At 47.5% G+C, this 21,021-nt stretch overlaps 1 protein-coding gene across 3 annotated transcripts in view; it reads right to left on the reverse strand.

Annotated features, from left to right (window-relative positions):
* The window catches only part of TEX2 (testis expressed 2), a 118,806-nt gene that overhangs the window by 2,717 nt on the left and 95,068 nt on the right, over positions 1-21,021 (reverse strand). For 2 of the 3 annotated variants that reach the window (XM_029929048.1, XM_029929047.1), the window contains 5 exons: positions 20,467-20,566; positions 10,953-11,085; positions 4,947-5,072; positions 3,117-3,326; positions 447-567 (listed from right to left, as the gene is read on the reverse strand). In XM_029929048.1, coding sequence (XP_029784908.1) covers positions 447-567; positions 3,117-3,326; positions 4,947-5,072; positions 10,953-11,085; positions 20,467-20,566 — 690 coding nt within the window. The remainder of the gene's footprint in view (positions 1-446; positions 568-3,116; positions 3,327-4,946; positions 5,073-10,952; positions 11,086-20,466; positions 20,567-21,021) is intronic. The other variant, XM_029929049.1, reaches the window with a different exon arrangement.

The following is a 21,021-nucleotide window of genomic DNA, read 5'->3' on the forward strand; positions in this document are numbered from 1 at the left end:
ACATACCATCACAAAAATATGGTTCTCCTTCAAAAGGTGAAATTCTTTCAAAGTAAATTGTTGGCTAATCCATAAGACCTTGACAGACCTCAAATATCTGATAAACATTTGGTAGCAACAGCTCATCCCAGGGCCGTGGCTACACTGCTACTTCCTTTGGTGGCAGAACGCAGAAGGCCAGCAGGGAGAACAAGCGCTGGCTCAGTGAGCCCACCTTTGCGCCTCCTCTGAACTTACCGGGTTCTGTGGCTGAGGCTCAGGGTTTCTGAAACCGCACCTAAAATGTTATGCCTGTTTGATCATAACACGTACTTTCCTGGGATGAAGGTCTGCAGCTTTCATTAGATTCTCAGAAGAGGATCCTCAAAATGAGGCTCAGAACTTCTGTTCTGCCCTGAGCTTTGAGACTCGTGGGAAACGCACACCAGATGATACCACAGGTTTACCTGAAACTCCTGTTCCAGTTTCTTCTCTATCCAGTCTGTCACATGAACTAGAGTCACTTCTCTCTCTCCAAGTTTTGGCCGAGCTTTCAGCTCTACATATGGAGGCTTCCGGAAACCATACCTTTTTGAAGAAGACAAGTAGTGAACAGCTACAATTAGAGGCAGACAAGAAAGTAGACGAGGACTAACAGCAAACATTCTTCATTTACCCAGGGCTTCTCTCCATGCGAATTTCTCTTTCTCTGAATATCCCCTCTGAAAATGATTCAAGGCAGCACACAGAATTGTGAGCTCCCGCGTCCCTGGACCATGTGTAGGGCTGTGAGGATGGGAGAAGAGTTCCGGCAAACTGGGAGAGCCAGGAAGCACCAGTGCAAAGGCCCAGGACCGGAGCCTTGTTTTTTGTTTTTTTGCTTTTCCCGAAATGGCGAGGTTCTCTTTTGTTTCTATTTTTAATAAAGGTAGCGTATGGACATTACAAAACCCGAAATATACATGTGTATAAAGCAGAACGTGAAAGATACTGCCTCTCTCTGAATCTTATCCCCAAGACAGGACCACTGAGAGAAGCAGGGCCAATTTCCCCCACACTCTTAATATGCATATGTAAAGAGAGAATGTTATATAACCTGCTTTTTCCTTCGTCCTCTACAGCATGCTAATTAAGCCTTCCCAGGGGAGCCGACGACTGGCACTCACACTGTTGGTAAAGGATTGACAAGAGACTGTGTGCTATCAAACTACCTAAAAACTTTCATCTGTCATGGACCGATGTTTTAAACCCTACAACAAAAACATCAGATTGCTATAAACATTTCTAAACACTCTCAAGATCTATACTTCTCTGTGGATTAGTAACAAATGCACTGGGTAGCACTAGCCCAGAAGCCTTTAATTTTATCTTCCAGTGAGCAGTGGCCCCTGTAACTGATACAGCTTTTTTTTTTTTTGTAACTGATACATGTTAAAGCATGAAAGGAAGTGAAAGTTTGTATCGACTCTTACTATTAAATTTTTTTTTCTTAGATTTGGAAGACTGTACAGTAAGATATTAACAGTAGTTAGTTTTGGATGATAAGATTATATATAGGCTTTTATCCCCTCTCTGCTTTTTTTTTTTCATTTGTTCCATTTTTTTTTACAATAAAATACTGCTCTCTAAAAATAAAATCTAGGGGTCCCTGGGTGGCTCAGTCAGTTAAACATCTACCTCTTGGTTTTGGCTCAGGTCATGATCTCACGGTAGTAAGATCGAGCCCTGTATTGGGCTCCTGCACGGAGTGCAGAGCCTGCGTGGGATTCTCTCTCTCTCCTGTCTCTGCCCCTCCCCTGCTCATGCATGTACTCTCTGTCAAAATAAAGAAATACACTTTAAAAATTTGTTTAAAAATAAAACCTAAAAAGGTATTTTAAAGTTTTTACTGGGAAATACCACTATCCTCATCAAATGGTTAGTCAATTCAAAAACTTTCTGATAAGTGTATTTTTCAAACATTTTAAATGTTCATTTTTGAGAGACAGAGCACGAATGGGGGAGGGGCAGAGAGAGGGAGACACAGAATCGGAAGCAGGCTCTAGGCCCAGTGTCAAATTGGCGTACTGCGGGATATGACCGGAGCCAAAGTTGGACGCTCAGTGGACTGAGCCACCCCGGTGCCCCTGGTAATTCTCTTAAACCCTTCTGAATGGCAGGGACACCCTCTAGCGTGCAGGTGTCACTCTAGGACAGAACAGAGCTACCTTTCTCATGCCAGTGCAGTTTATGGTACAACAAAGCCTCATGCAATCACTGTATCTACTTATGTACATTTTATAGGACCTAGAATACTAATTTTATTTTATTTCGAGGGAGAGAAACAGAGCACGCGCACGCAAGTCAGGAAGGGCACAGGGAAAGGGAGACGGAATCTCAAGCAGCCTCCATGCCCAGCGAGGAGCCCGGCGAGGGGCTCACCACCATGATATCGTGACCTGAGCCAAAATCAAGAGTTGGACAACCAACCAACCAACCGAGCCACCCAGATGCCCCTGGAAGGTCAATTTTAAACTGCAATTCACAGATAGCGATTTTCTCCTGCTGGGCCCATGAATAGGTTATTTCAGCAGTTCTCAATCCTGGCTTAGTTCTCCATGCCATGGATCCTACGGGCTGAGGGCATCTCTGTTTTTAACAAATTTCCAGGTGACTGTGACGTGCAGTGGGATTTGAGAACCACCGGTTCATTCGATGACCGCTCCTTGGGTAGACCTCCTCCCACAGTAACCAAGTGCAGACGTCCTACCTCCTCAACATCTAGCTCTAACCAATGCGGGGTCCCCCTCTGTAAAGCGGGGATGACGGTGTACCTATCTCCGCAGGATGTTGTGAGTGCTGAGCAGGTGAAGCACTTACACCCCAGGCCAGGCCGAGAGTAAGAGCTCTACAGACGGCAGCTCTTCTAACTGGTGGGAAGAACAGGCCTTAGAGAGGAGGGAGACCAAGAATAGAAACACGTGAAGATGAAGCTTTAAATGTGAATTAACCGCTCACAGAAGAAAGAACTGGATTTGCAACAAACATTAAGGTTCCATGAAAAGCGTGTGAAAGTGCTTCTGCCCAGAAGGTTCTTTCCACAGTGTCAAGGGTAGGCAGGCTGGGATTTTTACGGCCGCGCAGCAGGCTGTACGCACCATATTCGGTCGGTCGGGGGAGGTGGGATGTTGACTGCCAGGGTTCCTCTACACTCTTGCACTTCCACAGTGAGCAGCAGGGGGGTATTGGAGACTTCTTCAATCTTCTTTTTAATGAACTCTGTCTCGGTTGCTTTTTGGAAATATTTTGACTTGGTAATTTTGTCAACAAACCTCATTATCTTGCTTGTTCGATGACCCCCAACATACCTTTAAATGAAGGACACATATGTTAGTATAAACTTTGCTCCTTGGGGCGCCTGGGTGGCTCAGTTGGTTAAACCTCCGGCTTGGGCTCAGGTCATGATCTCGTGGTCCGTGAGTTTGAGCCCTGTGTTGGGCTCTGTGCTGACAGCTTAGAGCCTGGAGCCTGCTTCGGATTCTGTGTCTCCCTCTCTCTCTGCCCCTCCCCCACACGTGCTTTTATCAAAAATGCATAAACATTAAAAAAAATTTAAACTTTGCTCCTTCACACACAAAACCTCTGTTGCTCCTCGTTCACCTTACTTTAGACTACAGTTTCCAAACCGAAGCACTCCTGTCATTTTGGACTGGGTAATTCCTTGTGGAGGGGGCTGTCCTGGGCCCTGTACGATGCTTAGCAGCAGCCCTGGCCTGAATCTTCTAGATGCCAATAGCGTACTTCCCCCAGTCATGATAATAAAAAATGCCTCCTGACATCGCTAAATGTCCCCTGGTGGGCAAAATACCCTCCAGTGGAGAAACCACTACCTTAGGGAAGGTCAGACAGGGCCCAAGTCTTGACCAATGGAGAGAAGGCCTCTCACCTGTCCTCCTTAACAGCCTTCAACTACTGAACATAAATCCTCCTAGAGAAACCTCCCCATGTCTACACAGCAAATAAGAAATCGTGCTGCCTCTGACAGGGACATAAAACACAGTCGTTAACTGCCTCTGAGGTGATGGGATACCAACTTTCAGGGGCAACTACTTTTCAAAGGGCTTAGAACTTTGTTCTAAAGAAAACTGTTACCTCAAGCTGGCATGCTGGCAGGCCAAGAAAGCAACTTTTCTATCAGGTCCTATCAACCATGGGACTGCCCTAAGGAAAGAGGATATTTGCTTTTGAAAATCCTCCAGAGTTCCAGAGTGTCAGGAATAATGTGTATGTGTGTAGGGAAAAGCAGTCATTTGTAAGAAGGTCATGAAGGTAGCTTTTAATAATGCACGCAAATGTTAGGATCAACCCAACGTCCGGATTCTCTCCATTTTCTGTAGGATCTCAAAAGCAAACAGGATATTTTCTTACAAATGCTTCTGAATCTCTGGTTTCTTTATAATCTTAGTTGCTTCAGCTCACTTTAAATCATTAAAAGATCCTTACAGAGAAGCTATTTAAGCACTCTGATTTTTCCACAGTCCAGGTAACAGGCAAAGGGAGCCCTGAAAATGAAGTCCATGACTCAAAAGATCAGCTAAGTGACCTACATCTTCAAAATTCACCAAAGAAATCACCCGGATGTTCCAGCCTTGTAGGAACCGGCAGCTCAGAGAAAAAGTGGGACCCGACTGAGGGCGGCGATGCTCTCTGCTGGGCACTAGGGGGAGGTGTTGTGTAAGCTCTTTGCACTAAACACGCCTTTCAGTGCTCTATTAATAATTTTCTTCACTGGCCCAAGAAAGCCATTTTGATGGGGACCTTCTTAGCTAAGGAAAGAATGTGTGGGTGCTTCCACTGTGGGGCCTGGAGTTTTAAGCCACAGACTCTAGGTTCTTAATGCAAAAGCCATTCACTCAACACAAAGGAAGAAGGAAGCACCCAACTTGGGGCCCTGAGCCCCAGAGACCCAGGAAGCTGGACCCACTCACCCTTCGGCCCCCGGGAGAAGCGGCTTGTCTCCCGCGCTGGGCTCTGGAGCGTCGTCCTCATCGGAGGAGCCAGCACTGGAGGACTCCTCGTCGCTGTCCGCCAGACAGTACACCCTGGGCCTGCAACTGATCAGGGCAGAGTCACCACCGTAGCCTGCCCTTCAGGCTCTGCTTAGAAAGAGAACACACATGCTCCACCGCCATCACTGCTAACATGTCCTCATTCTCCCCACCCACCCAGAAAGAAGAGGCCGGATCCAAGAGCCCTCGGATTGGCCAAGTTACCCGGGAGACTCTTCAGTGCCAAGTCCCCTGAGAGCAGCACAGAGGACTTGGGCCTCAAGAGTTCCGTTCTGCGCATGCTTCCGGACAGGTGGTAGGAGTGTGATGCCGTCTACACGGAGTGCAGTGATCTCACCAACAATGCAGTGGTAGCCAAGTGGGAGGGGGATGGAAAGCACGACGGTGGCAAGGGTGAGGTGACAGCTGATGTTGGTGACATGACCTCCTCTCACACATGGCGGGGATGTGTAGGCAAGTCCCTGGACTCTGGCTGAGTTCAACAGCTTCGACATTTTCTGTCTTAGTCACCTCCACATTAGTTTTGACTCAAGACTCCTTCCTAGTGAAATTATGTGTCTTATCCCCTACCTGCCCTAGCTCCTAAAGGCCACAGAAAAAGCCAACAATCACAAGGGACAAATCTCAAGGGACTCTAGGAAACAACAGACAGGAGAGCTCAGGAAGTTTCCTGGAGAAATACAAATTTAAAAGCCATTAAAAAAAATAAAGTAACACAAAGCCTCATCAGTGGCCATGTCCCCCATTAATCTTTCCAGGGGTACTCACTTTCCAGAGGCACGGGGGCGACTAGGTCACCAGCAGTGGCGAGTGTCGCTCTAATGCCGCTGTAGGGGGGTGCGGTTCTTGGCTGAGATTCGGCCCCACAAAAGGCAGCTCCCTCCCTGGACGGTGGCTTTGCTTCAGAGAGGCAGACAGGTGGGGCCCACCTCTGAGACTCAGAGACTTAATTGGGATGAAGCGGAAGAAGGGACAGAGTAGCCTCTGAACACTACTAAGCAAATGGTCACAAATGTGACAAATGGTCACAGAGCAGAGGCTAAGCCTTATATTTCCTCTAAGGACAAAATGACTGGATAGTAAGGCAGGGGAGCTGAGGTCCTATCCCTACAGGTGTGATCCCTATGGGGCTTCCCTCCGATGCTCACAGGGGGCAGTCATCTCCTGGCCAAAGGTGGCCAAGGGCACCCAAGGGCAGAGCACACACACAAGTGCAGACTTGAAAGGCGCAGCAGAGGCCCCAGCTAGAATGGTGGGGCTGAAATCTCCACCCCATGAAACAGGAGTGTGGCTGTAAGAGGACCTCGCGAGTGTCCTCTCTGGCAGGACACCCGGATCCTCCCCGACCCCAGCTCTGAAACATTAGAGCCAGCCGGTTCAGCCAACAGGCCTGCGTACAGTTAAAGGGAAACTCCCACTGCACGTACAAAAGCCTCTTGTCCCTGGCCACAGAGACAGTACCTCACTGACTCTTACTTCCTCCTTCCCTTAGAGTCCTGGCTAGTCCAAAAAATGCTCACGGGTGTTCATTGGTTGCAAAGCCGTTTCAGAGCTTTCCCTGATTAGGCAGTCCTCACAGAGGTCTTCTTTTACAGAAAATGTGCACAGTGAAACATCAGTCCCAAGAAAGCCTAACTGGGAGATGAGGCAAGTCGGGGAGGCAAATCCCCAAGATAACACAACCATCTGAGAAACCTATCTCTTTGTCCATCGGCACGATGGCGGTGCTTCCTGGCTCTGGGCGTGCTCTCAGGCCAGGGGTCTGTGTCGGGACAGCGGCCTGCTCTCCCCTCCACGCAGCACAAAAGGCTGCCTCAAGATCTGGGGCCACAGTGAGACCTGCTGAGCCACCAGCCCCTCCTGTCCCCCACTGGTATTTGTCACCTGGCAGCCGCCAGCCCTGAGGCAGAAGATGCCAAAGGCTGAGCACTGCAGAGAGCTCTCGGGTTCCCAAATTAATCCTCCGCAGGACAGAGAACAGGATAAATTTTGTGGCTTGAAGTTAATAATTTAGACAGTGCCATATCAGTTCAAGTGGATCAGATGATGTAAAATTCTGATTTTGACCAAACGGTTACCCCAATGTGGCACCCAATCCTTACTGACTAAATGTATAACTAAATGTTTGATTGATATTTAGTTTTATAACTCAACATGAATTTTATGATCTCATGATGTCAGCATGAACATCAGAGAAAGAAACACCGTGAGTTATTATATAAGATGTGCTGCGGGGGGGGGGTTGCGCCTGGGTGGCTCGGCGGGTTAAGTGTCCGACTTCAGCTCAGGTCATGATCTCATGGTCCATGGGTTTGAGCCCCATGTCGGGCTCTGTGCTGACAGCTCTGGGCCTGGAGTTTGCTCTGGATTCTGTGTCTCCCTCTCTCTGCCCCTCCCCCATTCATGTTCTGTCTCTCTTGCTCAAAAATAAACATTGGGAAAAAAAAAAAAGATGTGCTGGAATGTTAGTAAGTTTAATTTTTTAAAACACATCTTAGAATCCAGAGGAGTATGATATCCTTTCAAAAATCCACCTTAAAGGGCTAATTCTAGTTTTGCTGTCTCTGCTAAAAATCTTTTTGGACGCATGCTTGGACCCAGACACATAAGAAAAACGAATTATTTTATCACTGATACTCTATCTTGGACCAACATTTTATTTCTTGGTCTCGAAATCACCATCGCCCCTGAACAACTTCTAGCAATTTCTCTCAGATCCAATCCATCTGCAGAGCAGGATGATTCGCTGACAGAATAGTCACAAGAACGTCACAGGCTGTGGAGGCAGTTCTAAAAGGCAGCTTCCAAAAAATGCTTTAAGTGAAGGCTGCAGAATTACATTAAACAGCCCAGTGAGGTGGCCACGCATGGGACATATTCATTTCCTCTTGAGTGAAATCAGCACCATACACGTGCCACAGACACACGTGCGCGCACAGCCACAGATCTAGACCGAGTCGCAGAGTGGCCCGCAGGCACTCGGCTCCCCAAACACAGGGGCTTCGGGGGGGTGGTGGCTCGGGTGCACTGTGACCCAATATGGAGGTCACAGGGGCCTCCTGATTGGGACTTGCACACGGACCCAGGCTGCAATGGTAGTGCCTGAGCAGGCTGAGTGCCCTACAGGAAATGGCCTACTCCAGAGCCATGGTTCCTTTAGAAAATGGTCAACATGGAGAACGTTTCCCTTACTGACTCACACTGGTCTTCTTCGGGTCAGATTCGGTTATGGCTGCTCAGCTAGTGATCTGAATTCCACTTGGAGCACATTAACCCCCACAGAGCTGTGTTAACGACAGTATGTCACAGCATGGCTATTTGGGAAATAAAGACTAAAGGAAAAATGCCTCAAACTATAAAGTATACACATATTCCAAAGAGAAAGGGCTTCACTAGAGTAAACCCACACAGATTTCAATTTCTCACTGTCATCCTCAGGGTGTTAATGTGAGGACATGAAGAAATGTTCTATCAAGTGGGACGTCCCGTAGGTTGAGCAGCATCTTCTAGAGAGTCCCCCGGGGGCACAATCACTTGCACACTTGAAAGGGGACCGAAGAAGGCAGTGAGACAAGGCAGAGGCCCCGCCAGAGCCTAATCTCGGGAGAGAGTCACCGGGGAGGGAAACGCTGCAGACCGAACACTCAGCAGCAGCAGCCATGTACACTGACGTCCGTCTCTCCTCGGTGTCTCGATCGGACCCCAGTGCGCTCATGGCTGAGGGAGTGAAGACGTGGACTCTAGAATCACTTGTGGGATTGGGTTCTTAGCTACGGCTGGGCTTTCAGAGGCTCTCAAGGCACTCGGAAACCGTAAGCCAATGGTACATGTGTAGGCATTTTCAGGGAGAAGGATCCAGGTTCCCCAAAAAGGGTCCTTTATGTAAAAAAGAAAAGGCTAAAGGTCCATTTTCCCAGGCCTCTTTCTCCCAAATGAAGCACTTTTGGAGTACATGTTTTAATGACAGCCAATTACACATCCACACACGTAACACCCTCACAGGAAGAAGCAAAACATTTTATCCCAGACTCTACTAGGGAACAAAAAGGTACTTTAGAAGTATATTACAAATAAGCACCATCGTATACCCGAAGCAGAGGATGTGTTTCATGCTGTCTAGAGAAGCACTGCTTACTCAGAAGCACGTCCGTCCTCTGATCGGTCACGGTTAATGGACTCAAGATCGTGCCAAGAGAGCCACCTGAGAAATACGTTCATGGAACACCTAAGTGGCAAGGATCTCAGGGACCTGACGTGCTGGGGCCCCATCTCCTGCCCAAGACCTCCTTTTCCATCAGAGTCCCAGCTGCTCTGTCTGTGCCGGGCACAGGGCTGTCTCCAGAATGGGCTCCTTCCACAGGCTCCTGACCGAAGTTTGCTCTGTCCTGTTTGTGTGTAGGGAGACCTCATTTTCAAGGCTGCTTCTGCCCAGAGGCTGCTTCATCTTATGGGCTGGGAGGCATGGCCGACAGCGCAGCTGTGCAGGGCAGTGGGGTGAGGGGCATCCAGGCACAGGAAGTTGAGTCTGATTAGAGAACTAGATCGAAACCCCAGCAACTCGAAATCAGGGAAGTTGGCAAGATTTTCCCTCCCAGGAAAGCCTCTTAAATACTCTGACCTCAATTCTCTCAGGTCTACAAACTGAGCCTTTACGTCCAGAAACATGTTAAGGACAAGCTTCCTAGTGGTGTCACACAGGACCAAACAAGACTCAGCACCTACAGGGCATGAAATGCTACACGGAGAGTTGATAAACGCCACTCACCAGAAAATATAATCCACAGATTGCCGAATCCAAATACATTTTAACAAATAGCAGAAAAACGAAAGGAAAATAGCACAGATACAGGTTAGATTGCATATGGCAGGGGAAACTTTCCAATCGTCAAAACAGGAACATTTCATTAATGCTCATAAATCAGAATTAGATAAATCAGAATCATTTAAGTAAAAGCACATTCTCAAATGCATGCCCCCCCGCCCCGCCGCCACTGCTGTTACCAACTGTATGACTACAAGCATTAGGTTAGCATCATAACTACACAAAAATCTAAGAGTCTGTGTCTAATATTTAGATTCTGACGAGGTGGGTCCTTGTGGGTTTTCCTTCATTGTACGGTCAATTCTACGCCAAAGGTGTAAATATAGGAGAAATAGACTCCACTCAACATTTTTAGTTCCGTAAAAATAAAAATAAAATTTAAATTTGCAGTCAGAAGCAGTCATTTTTAAGGTGTATGGGAATATAAAAGTTCTAGCTTATCCATTCTAGACATCTAAGGGGAAAAAAAAATCAACCTTCATTAATTATCACACAAATTTGAAATATTTACTCAACGAGACAAAATGGGCAGCGGATGTAGTATCTTCCACAAAGAGAGGAATTTACTACTAAAGCAAATCAATATTGTATTATTTAGGGAAAATACATCTCAAAACACTTTAGGAGCACCCTCTTGGCTACAAAATCAATGATCTTATTATAAATAATTCTGACTTAGTGATTAAAGCAGATAGACCCCCCCCTCCCCACCCCCGCCCAGGGACCCTGGTGTTGCCCACATACTGCTGTTTGTGGCTGCAGGCTGAAGGAGGACGTTTCTGAACGACTATTCCCTTCAGGGAGCATTTTATTGCGCAGATGAGCCTGCCCCGCCGGTCTGAGTCAGTGATGCTTTCTGGGTAATCGAAGCCATGTGCCCCACTGGCAGCACTGAGGCCACAGGCGCCGAGCAGAGGAGGGGCCTCACAGCCTTTGGGGGATGAAAGCAGGAAGCAGTCCCTGAAACCCTCTGTGGTCCAAAAGCCATCGCACAGAAGCTCACCCAGCATCCGAGGCTGCTACACATCAAAGCTGCTTCCCAAACGCTAGAGGGAGAGGTTGGTTCCCCAGGGTTGGATTAGTCAATTCATATGGCCCCTTACCCTTCTTTGCCAATTTCTCCAACCTTCAGGGCTTCAACAAGAGGCTCTTTCCCCAGTTTGGTCAAATTCATTTTGGTCTCGAGAGTCATCAGAAAGGACCCGTTGTAGGACATTCCCAAATCGATCCAGAGTCCTGCAGAAAGGGTGAAAAACAGAAGGATTTTTTTCCCCCCAGGAAAATAGGACCATCAATGACAGTATAAAGATTTGTATTTTAAAGGACTGAAGCAAGGAGCACATTGAAAGTCTATAGATTTATGTGGCCTCTACCACCGTTGCATGCAAGGGGAGGTCACGCAAAGTAAAGCTCCAGGAAATGGTTCAAGTGTTTGTCAGCCTGTCAACATGTGAATATCCATTAAAACGTCACGGTGAGCTTGGTGCACCTGTCAGCCCTGGAAGGATCCTGTCCTCTGGGTTCTTGTCACATTTAGTAAGAAAAAACACTCCCAACAGGAAGATGGCTTGACCCAGGGCAAAGCCAAGACAGAGTCTTCTGGTTTCTAGTAGTTATGAGGCAGAAGAGAGGTGCAGAGACCTCACTGAACACTGGGCTATTCTTTTTTTTTTTTTAATGTTTATTTATTTTTGAGAGACAGAGAGACAGACAGACAGACAAAGAGAGAAGAAGACACAGAATCTGAAGAGGCTCCAGGATTTGAGCTGTCAGCACAGAGCCCAACACGGGGTTCAAATCCATGAACCACGTGAGATCATAACCTGAGCCACAGTTGGACACTTGGCCGACAGAGCCATCCAGGTGCCCCAAAGCTGGGCTATTCTTTAAAGGCACGCGTGAGAACCACTGTCTTGAAATTACCTCATGTGGCAGGAAAGCGGAGCATAGAAAATGCTCCAGATTGAGCTCAGTATGATAAGGATAATTTCTTTCTGGAAATTGTATAGTAATGGAAACAAAACAATTAATGTTCAAGCCCCAGAATTATCCAGAAAAAAGTGGGGTAACCACTTTATACCTTAGTGTAAAATACCAGTGTCAATGAGAGCATATCTAAGAGGCTTCGGTCTCAGTGTCAATGAGAGCATATCTAAGAGGCTTCGGTCTTGTGGGATCTCACTGGGATGGCCCACCAACAGAAGGAAGTGGCCACTGACCAGAAGCCTACACTGCAGACAGGGATCATCTCACAGCCTTCTACACCAGGATTCTGTGATTTGCCAACAGAACGTGCTAGGCTGTGATTTTTCAGCGCGGGGTTCCATAACACTTCGTGGACTTTCAGTCAACATGTGATCCTTCAAGTGGGTGTTTAAATGTTAATAAACTTTATAGATCCTCATGAGACACATGACAACATCTGAAAGGAAGCAGGAAACTAATCTAAAACCATTGTTCACACACAGCAGCATTTGCAAGCAATTACAGTAAATAACCTATCCCCTCTTTGGCCACCATTTCAGATAAAAGCTTTGCTTAACCTCAAGAAGCAGTAATGGTCTAATTCTTCACTAAAGACAGAATAATTTCCATTTTGTTTTCAACAAATTCTTCTTATCATAATTGAAGCTAATTGTTTTCCATGAATGACATTAAGTGATACACAGATCAGCTGTGACTGTCTTGTTTGTAGCAACTCACAAAACTGCTTTATTTCTTGCTTATGTTAAGCAGTTAAAAATCATCAATTAGCTTGCTCTTCAAAGGTGCTGTTACTGGAAACAAAGGATACATCTACTTTTATACAGACATTTAGTCATGAATCACTTCCAGTAGAAAGGGCACAGGGAAAAGGGCTAATTAATAGGTTTTCAAGTCAATATAGACACATCAGTAAACAAGATATTTATGGCTATATAGTATCTCCACTTTTCTTAAACTTGAGAATTGACAGGTTTCAAACTACCTGGCTGCTGTATGTATTCAGAAATAACTTCTTTTGAAAATCCTGGTCAGGTTTCCAATAAATATTAATAGAATATATAGTGCCTCTGAAGATTGTCATGTTAAAGGCGCCAGACTTTCACTTCTTATAAAGTAGAAGGTTTTGTTTGTTTCTTTAAATGAGGAGGTGTGGCTATCGCTCAGTGCACTGCTGGCTTATGCCTCCATAACTGGGACGTCTGACCCAGTGACGGACATGTGGCCCAGAGCCGCCTCTGCTAGGAGCTGAGGTGGGGAAGGCAGAGGGAAGGTGCACTAGAGCCCTGGCATGTGGACTGGGGCTTGAGTTCCACCGGAACTTTCTAGACCTGTGTTTACTGGCCTCCTCATGTGCACAAGGGGGGCTGCGCTGCCTCTTCAGGAAAGGGTTATGTCCATCCCATAGCCCAGCTGGGGCTCTTCCCTCTCTCTGCTGTCACCAGCACACTTCGTTACTTCCATGTCTCTTTATTCCAGCCTCGGTTCCTGATGTTGCTGTGTGTTCAGAATAGCCCAGCGTTCAGTGAGGTCTCTGCACCTCTCTTCTGCCTCATAACTGACCAGGAACCAGAAGACTCTGTCTTGGCTTTGCCTTGGGTTAAGCCATCTTCCTGTTCAGAGGATATTTTCTTACTAAATGTGACAAGAAACCAGAGGACAGGATCCTTCCAGGGCTGACAGGTGCACTAAGCTCTACTCTGGGGACCAGACCAGAGAAGGCCACGGGGCCAATGGGGCACTAGGCAGGGCTGGGGAGGGCACGAAGCACGGACATCTGACAGCACCTCTGCACGAGGAACGGGCTCTGTTTTTTTCATAGCACTGTGTTTGCCCCAACAGGCCCACCCACAGGGCCATGTTCGGCCCTGGTTCTCAGGGAGACCGTGAAGGAGTCAGGAATTGGCTTGAGGACTTTTAAAGCCAGATATAAACCGCAACCATTCCAACAGATTACTTTAATATGACGTGCTTGCATTTAGATGAAGGGAAGGAGACTATTTTAGCATTAGGTGCAAAGAAAAACCTGCTTCTCTGACAATGATTCAGCAAGCCGAAAAGCACCCCGAAAGCCTGGAGCACACACAACCTGGAGCGGAGACCGACGGTTACATAATGGGTGAGTCAGGACGCTCCTGCCTGGTACGAGTGGAAGATGAAGTGAACAGTTGCTAGAAAGGCCGTCTCCCCAGTGCGGACGACCTGTGCTGACAACGCAAGGATGGGGACACACGCTGCCCCACGACTGGGGTCTTAATCCTCGCCGAGCTGACTGGCCTGGATGAATGTAGGTGCGGAGAGCTCTTTCGTGCTCCTGACAAATGTTAAGACTCTTTTGCGAGGCATTTCTTTTAAAATGCAGCTTTCTAGAACCACCTGCTCTTAGTGCTTGAGGACAAAAACCAAACGTTGGGCTGGACAATCTTGAAGCCTCTATGTAGGAGTAAGGCAGTCGTCAGTGCACAGAGGTTCTCCAGAAAGGCCATGAAAACAAAGGTCTCGTGTTGGCCTCCTTGGGCTGCTATAACAAACTGCCATAAACTGGGCTGGCTTAGCAACAGACTACTTCTCACAGCTCTGGAGGCTGCAAGTCCAAGATTGAGGTGCCGGCCAATTCAGTTCCTAGTGAGAGCCCTCTTCCTGGCTTGCAGAAGGCCACCTCGGCACTGTGTCCTCACATGGCAGACAGAGACAGCAAGCTAGCTGGCTGGTCTCTTCTCATAAGGGCACTGATCCCATCATGAGGACCGCTCCCCCCCAGGACCTCATCTAAACCTGGTCACCTCCACAAAGCCCTACCTCCACATATGAGCACATTGCAGGTTGGACTTCAACATTTGAATCTGGGGGGGACAGTGGACACAAACATTCAGTCTGGAACAAAGCTCCCCCACACAAGCGGTCCTCGTGTGAAGAGGATGTCCAGGGGTGAAGGGTGGCAGCTGATTACTAACAGGTCCCCGGACAAACGGCAGGTGATCTGGCAGCACGGGGAACAAAACTGGCCATGACAACTTGAGTTGGCGTTCGTGCCAGCAGCCGTGAGGAGGTCCGGTGGCTGGCTGTCCGCTCTCCGGCTTCACGAGGGAAGATCAGTCACCACCACTACCACCGCTCGGAGGGCGACTGCGGCAAAGGTTACAGCCTGGTCCACCCAAAATGTTCCTTGAGTTCTCGGTGTAAGATGTCAGAGCTGGATACACTGAGACGAATTCCTGCCCCAGGCACCTTATGCTTGAAGATGGACAAAGACAGCCCGGTCCACCTGGTCTAGACAAACATGCCTCATTGCATGTCACCAGAGATAACCAGAACACAGGTCCTTCAGCCTTCTCCTGGTGCTCTACTTGACGGATGCCATGGACACAGGAACCGTCCCACTGGGGCCACATAAATCTAGAAATTTCTCTCAGCAGCTCACAGTTTTGTTACTGTTAAAGTAACTAAAAGGCATCGGTCTCACTGGAGTAGGTTAAACAGGGTACCTGCTGCTTTGGAGGGGTTAGAAGAACTTAAACCACACTCACCTGAACTTGGCCCTCATGTCATCTGCTCCTGCACTTCCTGCTGATGTTAACTATTACTGGTTGGTTTTCACTTTGAGAGGCAACATTTCACATTCAAAAAACAAACTTCTTGAAATGGAACATTTAATGATATATTACTAAGAACAGACGTTGGGAGTTACAGGTTCTGAGAAAAGCACACCAGGGGCTGTCTTGTTCCTGGTGCTGTACTGCTCGCTCAAATACCACCGAAAGCCAGCACTCCTTGTCTCTGGGCGTGTCCGTCAGGACAGATGCCATGCTGTCTACCTGTAAGTGTTCTCGGAAACCGCTCTGCCTCTCAAGATTGCTCAAATCAGAGTCTCCTCTCTTCCATCCCAACCAAGTTCCATAAAACAGTATTCTGCCCCCTTTCCACAAAATAGTAATTTCTCTTTCTGCAGCATGATCCAGTCAGGAGGTATGGGTCCACTCCTGTCAGGGCTGAGCCCCACAGCCTGGCCCTGTCACTGTGCTCACCCCTGGGCGGCTGCTTCCCATATGTTGTTGTTGCTGTTGTTCTTCTTCTTCTTTGTATTTATTTTGAGAGGGGGGAGTCAAGGGGGGGGGAAGAGAGAGTGTGAGCGAGAGAGACCGTGTGCATGCGTGTGTGCAGGGAAGTGGCAGAGAGAAAGAGGGAGAGAGGGGGGGCGCCTGGGTGGCTCAGTCGGTTAAGCGTCTGGCTTCCGGCTTCGGCTCAGGTCATGATCTCATGGTTCGTGGGTTCGAGCCCCGCGTCGGGCTCTGTGCTGACAGCTAGCTCAGAGCCTGGAGCCTGCTTCAGATTCTGTATCTCCCTCTCTCTCTGACCTTCCCCTGCTCACGCTATCGCTCTCTGTCTCTCAAAAATAAATTAAAAAAAAAAGAAAAAGAAAAAAGAAAGAGGGAGAGAGGGAGAATTCCAAGTAGTGTCAGTCGATATGGGGCTTGAACTTACAAATTGTGAGATCATGACCTGAGCTGAAATCAAGAGTGGGACCCTTAACTGACTGAGCACCCCAGAATCCCTCTCCTCTAGGTTCTTAACAAGGACGTAGAGGAAGGAATGGGCAGGTCAGAGGCTGACTCTGGTTCCAGTTTTCTGCAATACTCAGTGGCAAAGTAACTTTGGTCCCAGCACTGGATAAAGGCACCAGACACTAGAGGATAAGGTCCAGAAGACAGGTCATAGATGGTAGGCACCACCAGTCATGACCAAAGGCATTTCTGAAAACAGGGTTTCTGTTCCTATGGGACATGGTACTCTTGCCACAGAATCCAAAACCTTCTGTCAAAGCTTGGGCTGTTATTTGGGGCTCTTGAAACAGACGGCACTCTGTGGCAGACACTTTGTGCCTATTTGTAGGTTTAAATACATGTAGCCAAGGTCCTGAACACTAAGTGAATTTATGTGAGCCTGAGGGGTCAGAGCTCACATCCTCAGTGCATCCTGACATTGACTGACATGCCTGTAGGCGCTGCTGTCCCTCCGAGGCACTGGGGCATTTGACTGCTGTACAGCCTGCAGGAAGAAAGGAGACCCGCACACGGCCCTTACAGGGGCATATGGAGTGGGCCGGGGTCATAGATGAAGCAGGAGGTATACAGCCAGTTTCCAAGGGAAAATCTTCCCCATCTTCCAGTCACCTGCCACTGGTGGGGGGCGAAGACGCCCCCGGGGAAGGTAGCCATTTGACCTGAGAAACTGGTTGTGTCCTGGGACTCGGACAGGTCACTGGTGGCCAATGTGTGATTGCATTCAGAGGAACTACAGACGTGGCAAGGTCACAACAGCTGAGGACGGCCTTCTTCTTTGTTTATTCCTATAAAACGGGTCAACTGGGCACCACAGTCACCCACACTCTCAACTCTCCCAGAGCAGCGGCAGTGAAGGCGCCACTAGCAATGGTAAAAATAACAGCTTGAGCTGACCGCGCTTGCACCATGCGCCCTCCAGGTGCCTTTTATGCACTAACTCACTGAGTCCTCGGACCAGCTTTGCCCACCAAGTCACAGTCTCCCCACTTCAGAGACAGGTTAGTGAGGTTTACAGAAACTGCCCAAGGACGCAGAGCCTTGAATCCCAAAGCCCAGCCCCAGAGCTGTGCTCAGAGCCACCGCTCATCCCTCATTCCCCCCGCCCCGCCCCTCCCCAGCCATGTGCCTCCAACAAACAAGTAGGAATTAGGAAACATATAAGGCGGGGGGGAGTCCCCCAGGAGGTGCCCCCTCTTTAGGGCTGTGGAAGCCTTCTTCACTGGTCTTGCATTTCTCCGGAAGGAGAGCTCCGCTTTCCAGAGTCCGTTTTAGCCAGTCACCCTTGATTTTCATTCCTTCAAAGAGAAGTCTCCCTTAGAGCAATGGACTCCAAAACAGCACATTTCCTTTACGTTTATGTCTGTTTTACCATCACACGCATCTTTGGCAGACTTGGGAAAACCCAATTTGATCAAACTTTTAAAACCCACAGGCTTTATGTCTTTTATCATTCCTTTCTTTCATAACATTTCCTTCCTTGTTACATAAGCAAGCAGATCTCTAAAGCTTGCCCTGAAAGGAGTTAAATGAGCCTCAAATGGATTAAAAACTGGCAAAGCTTTGATCTGGGTAGTGAAATGTCTTGCTCCAGAGGAAGGGGAAAGAGGCTTAGGCATTTGGTGAATTTCACTCAAAGCCTGACCAAGCTGCCCTGGGAAGCCACAGAGTTCAAAGCTGCAGGGACACTCCTTAGATTCTGCAAAGCCCAGCGGTGGCCCTGCTTCTTGCTGGAAATTTCTACTAATCCAACAAAGGACAGAGATAAGAGACTGCTAACACATTAGGAAATAGAGCATGTACACATATTATTTACTTTCTTTAAGCCTGAGGGGTGTGTGTGTGTGTGTGTGTGTGTGTGTGTGTGTGTGTGTGTTAGTTGATCATTTACCAGCCTGTTACTAGTCAATTCCTAAAGAAGCAAAGAGCAAGGGGAGCCCAGAGACCCCCAGGGCTAAAGGAAGACAGGCAGGTCTCATACACTGATGAAGTGGAGATCCTAGCTAGGTGCTCAACACATAAATAATGTATCTTTTAAATTTCCATATGCAATTAAAAGAACTCTAGCTAAACCATTGCTTGCAAACTATCTTTTCTAGTTTTACCCTTAGTGAGCCATAAATTAACCAGACCCAGGAACATGATTTATCAGGCAGGTATTAGGTGGACTTTTGGATTTGTAAATAACACTCTGGTCTATCTCGGAAATCCATGTAATGCTAAAAACATGGAAATATGGGCTCAGTGGAGACTGAAATGTTGCTAAAGAGATCATCAGATCCGCTAATTGTAGGGCTAGAAAAAAAATCTCTTTGTCTTCACATCAAATGCATACAACACAGAAAATGATTTAATTAAATATGATTCAAGAGCCATCTGATATAGCTGTAGAGAGACAAAAATAGATGCTGTAATCTCTCTAAATTTACCAAACATTTACTTCAAAACAAATATCACCCTTGGAAAGCTATAATTATTTTCTCCCCAACCTTGTTCCTGTGCCTTTGAGGACTGATGTCAATCTAGTTTAGGTGGACAGAGGTGCATCTGGAAAGGAATATTACAGAAAAGGAATTGAACATCTACGATGGAAAGATTTTTCCGGCCTGTTCATGGACTATTCTTGCCTACCTGGCTTGTACCTTCCCCCCACCTCCCCCACTCCCATGTTCTAAATTTTCCATCATGGTTCTTCTGTTTTTTTATTTTTTTATTATTTTTTAAATGTTAATGTTCGTTTATTTTTGAGAAAGACAGAGAGAGTGTGAGTAGGGGAGGGGCAGAGAGAGAAGGAGACACAGAATCTGAGGCAGGCTCCAGGCTCTGAGCTGTCAGCGCAGAGCTGAATGTGAGGCTCTAACTCATGAACTGTGAGATACGACCTGAGGTCAAGTCAAATGCTCAACTAACTGAGCCACCCAGAGACCCCTCCATCATGATTCTTTTAAACTATGTGCTACAAAATACATGTAAGTCTCTTTGTCCCTTTTTAAAAAAAAGTTTTTTTGTCTATTTATTTTTGAGAGAGAGAGAGAGAGAGCGAGCGAGAGAGAGCGAGCGAGCATGAATAGGGGAGGAACAGAGAGAGAGGGAGACCCAGAATCCGAAGCAGGCTCCCGGCTCTGAGCTGTCAGCACAGAGCCTGACTCGGGGCTTGGACTCACAAACTGTGAGATCATGACCTGAGCTGAAGTCGGACACTTAACCGACTGAGCCACCCAGGTGCCCCCCTCCCCCCTTTCTTTTAAGTAGGCTCCACACCCAGTGCAGAGCCCAACGTGGGGCCCAAATCCATGACCCTGAGATCAAGGCCCAAGTGGAGATTAAGAGTCGGAAGCTCAACTGACTAAGCCATCCAGGTGCCCCTTTTATGTTGTAATTTTATTTAAACTCTATATACATTCTATCAATTCTTTCTGCCCCAACTCACAAGAGTAGGTGTAAATAAGGTGTCAGGAGCATGTCTTAAAAATCAAATCTGAGCACATTCCCCCAGGAGAGAGATGTACTCTCAAAATATTGCTGACAACATGTCTTCATTTTCAAATACTTACTGAGCGCCTACTAGGCGTGGGAAGGAACACCAAGATGTGAAACATGAAGGTCAAAGAATGTGCAACCTAGAAGCTGGGGCAAGCAAAGGCGTGAATGCATATGAGGAATGGCAGCACCTGGTGAGGGTTGAAGGCTGCGCCAGGTGCACAGGTGAGGCCATTGGGGTGAGCAGGGCTGAAATCAGCCTACCGCCTCTCACCCTGGCAAGGGCAGAAGCCATCCAGGGTAGAGGCTATTTTCTAAATCACACAAACACCAGGCCCCACCAACTGGTACATGGGTGTGTTTAGGGTAGGTAAAGCCCTTCAAGGATCTGAGAGACTAGAAGAATTAGGATCTATTCCCCATCTACCAAAGGCTGTGACTATTAAGAACAAAAGACAATTGACATGAAACAGATGCTTAAAAGAGTCCCGAACCCCCTCTACACACAAAGCTTTGGTATTCAATCTGCTGCGATGAAGACATTTTAACACTCGTACAAATGGGGAATTCTCTGCTAGAGGCGATTAAGAGTTACCTTGGTGATCAACATAAGGCTTGAAGGCCTGAAGGATTTTTGGCACAGCCACCCCCATGTCAAGTTCCGTCAGAGTTAGTTCATTCATAAAGTAGGGGAGCTGGAGGAGAGAAGTAAACAATGAATGTTAGTTACCTGGTCAATGTTAGAATTCAACATACTCTTAGAAGGAATGATGGTTTGGGGGATACATTTACTTAACCAAAATTTATTGAGCATGTACCACATACAAGGCATCATCCTACAGAGAGGGCTGTAGACAAGTCAGGCGAGGACCTTCTCTTGGGGTGTATGGTGGAGAGGCGGAAACAGATAAAGAAGTAGACAACCTGAGTAGAGTGATTAGTGTTGAAGAGAAAGTAAGGCAGGAGCCAGGTGTGGGGGGGGGGTGGCTATTTTGGCCAAGGATGTCCGTGAAGGCTTCTGGGAAGACTGCTATCTGGCTAAAGACCTGACTGAGGAGAAGGAGCCAGCCATGTTGATCAGGTTAATGGTGCCTAGAGTTGGCTACAGTGTGGGAAAGTAAACCTCTCTTAGACTAACTGCTCCAATGTT

The sequence above is a fragment of the Suricata suricatta genome, chromosome 17 (assembly GCF_006229205.1).
Source record: "Suricata suricatta isolate VVHF042 chromosome 17, meerkat_22Aug2017_6uvM2_HiC, whole genome shotgun sequence".
NCBI classification, from domain to species: Eukaryota; Metazoa; Chordata; class Mammalia; order Carnivora; family Herpestidae; genus Suricata; species Suricata suricatta.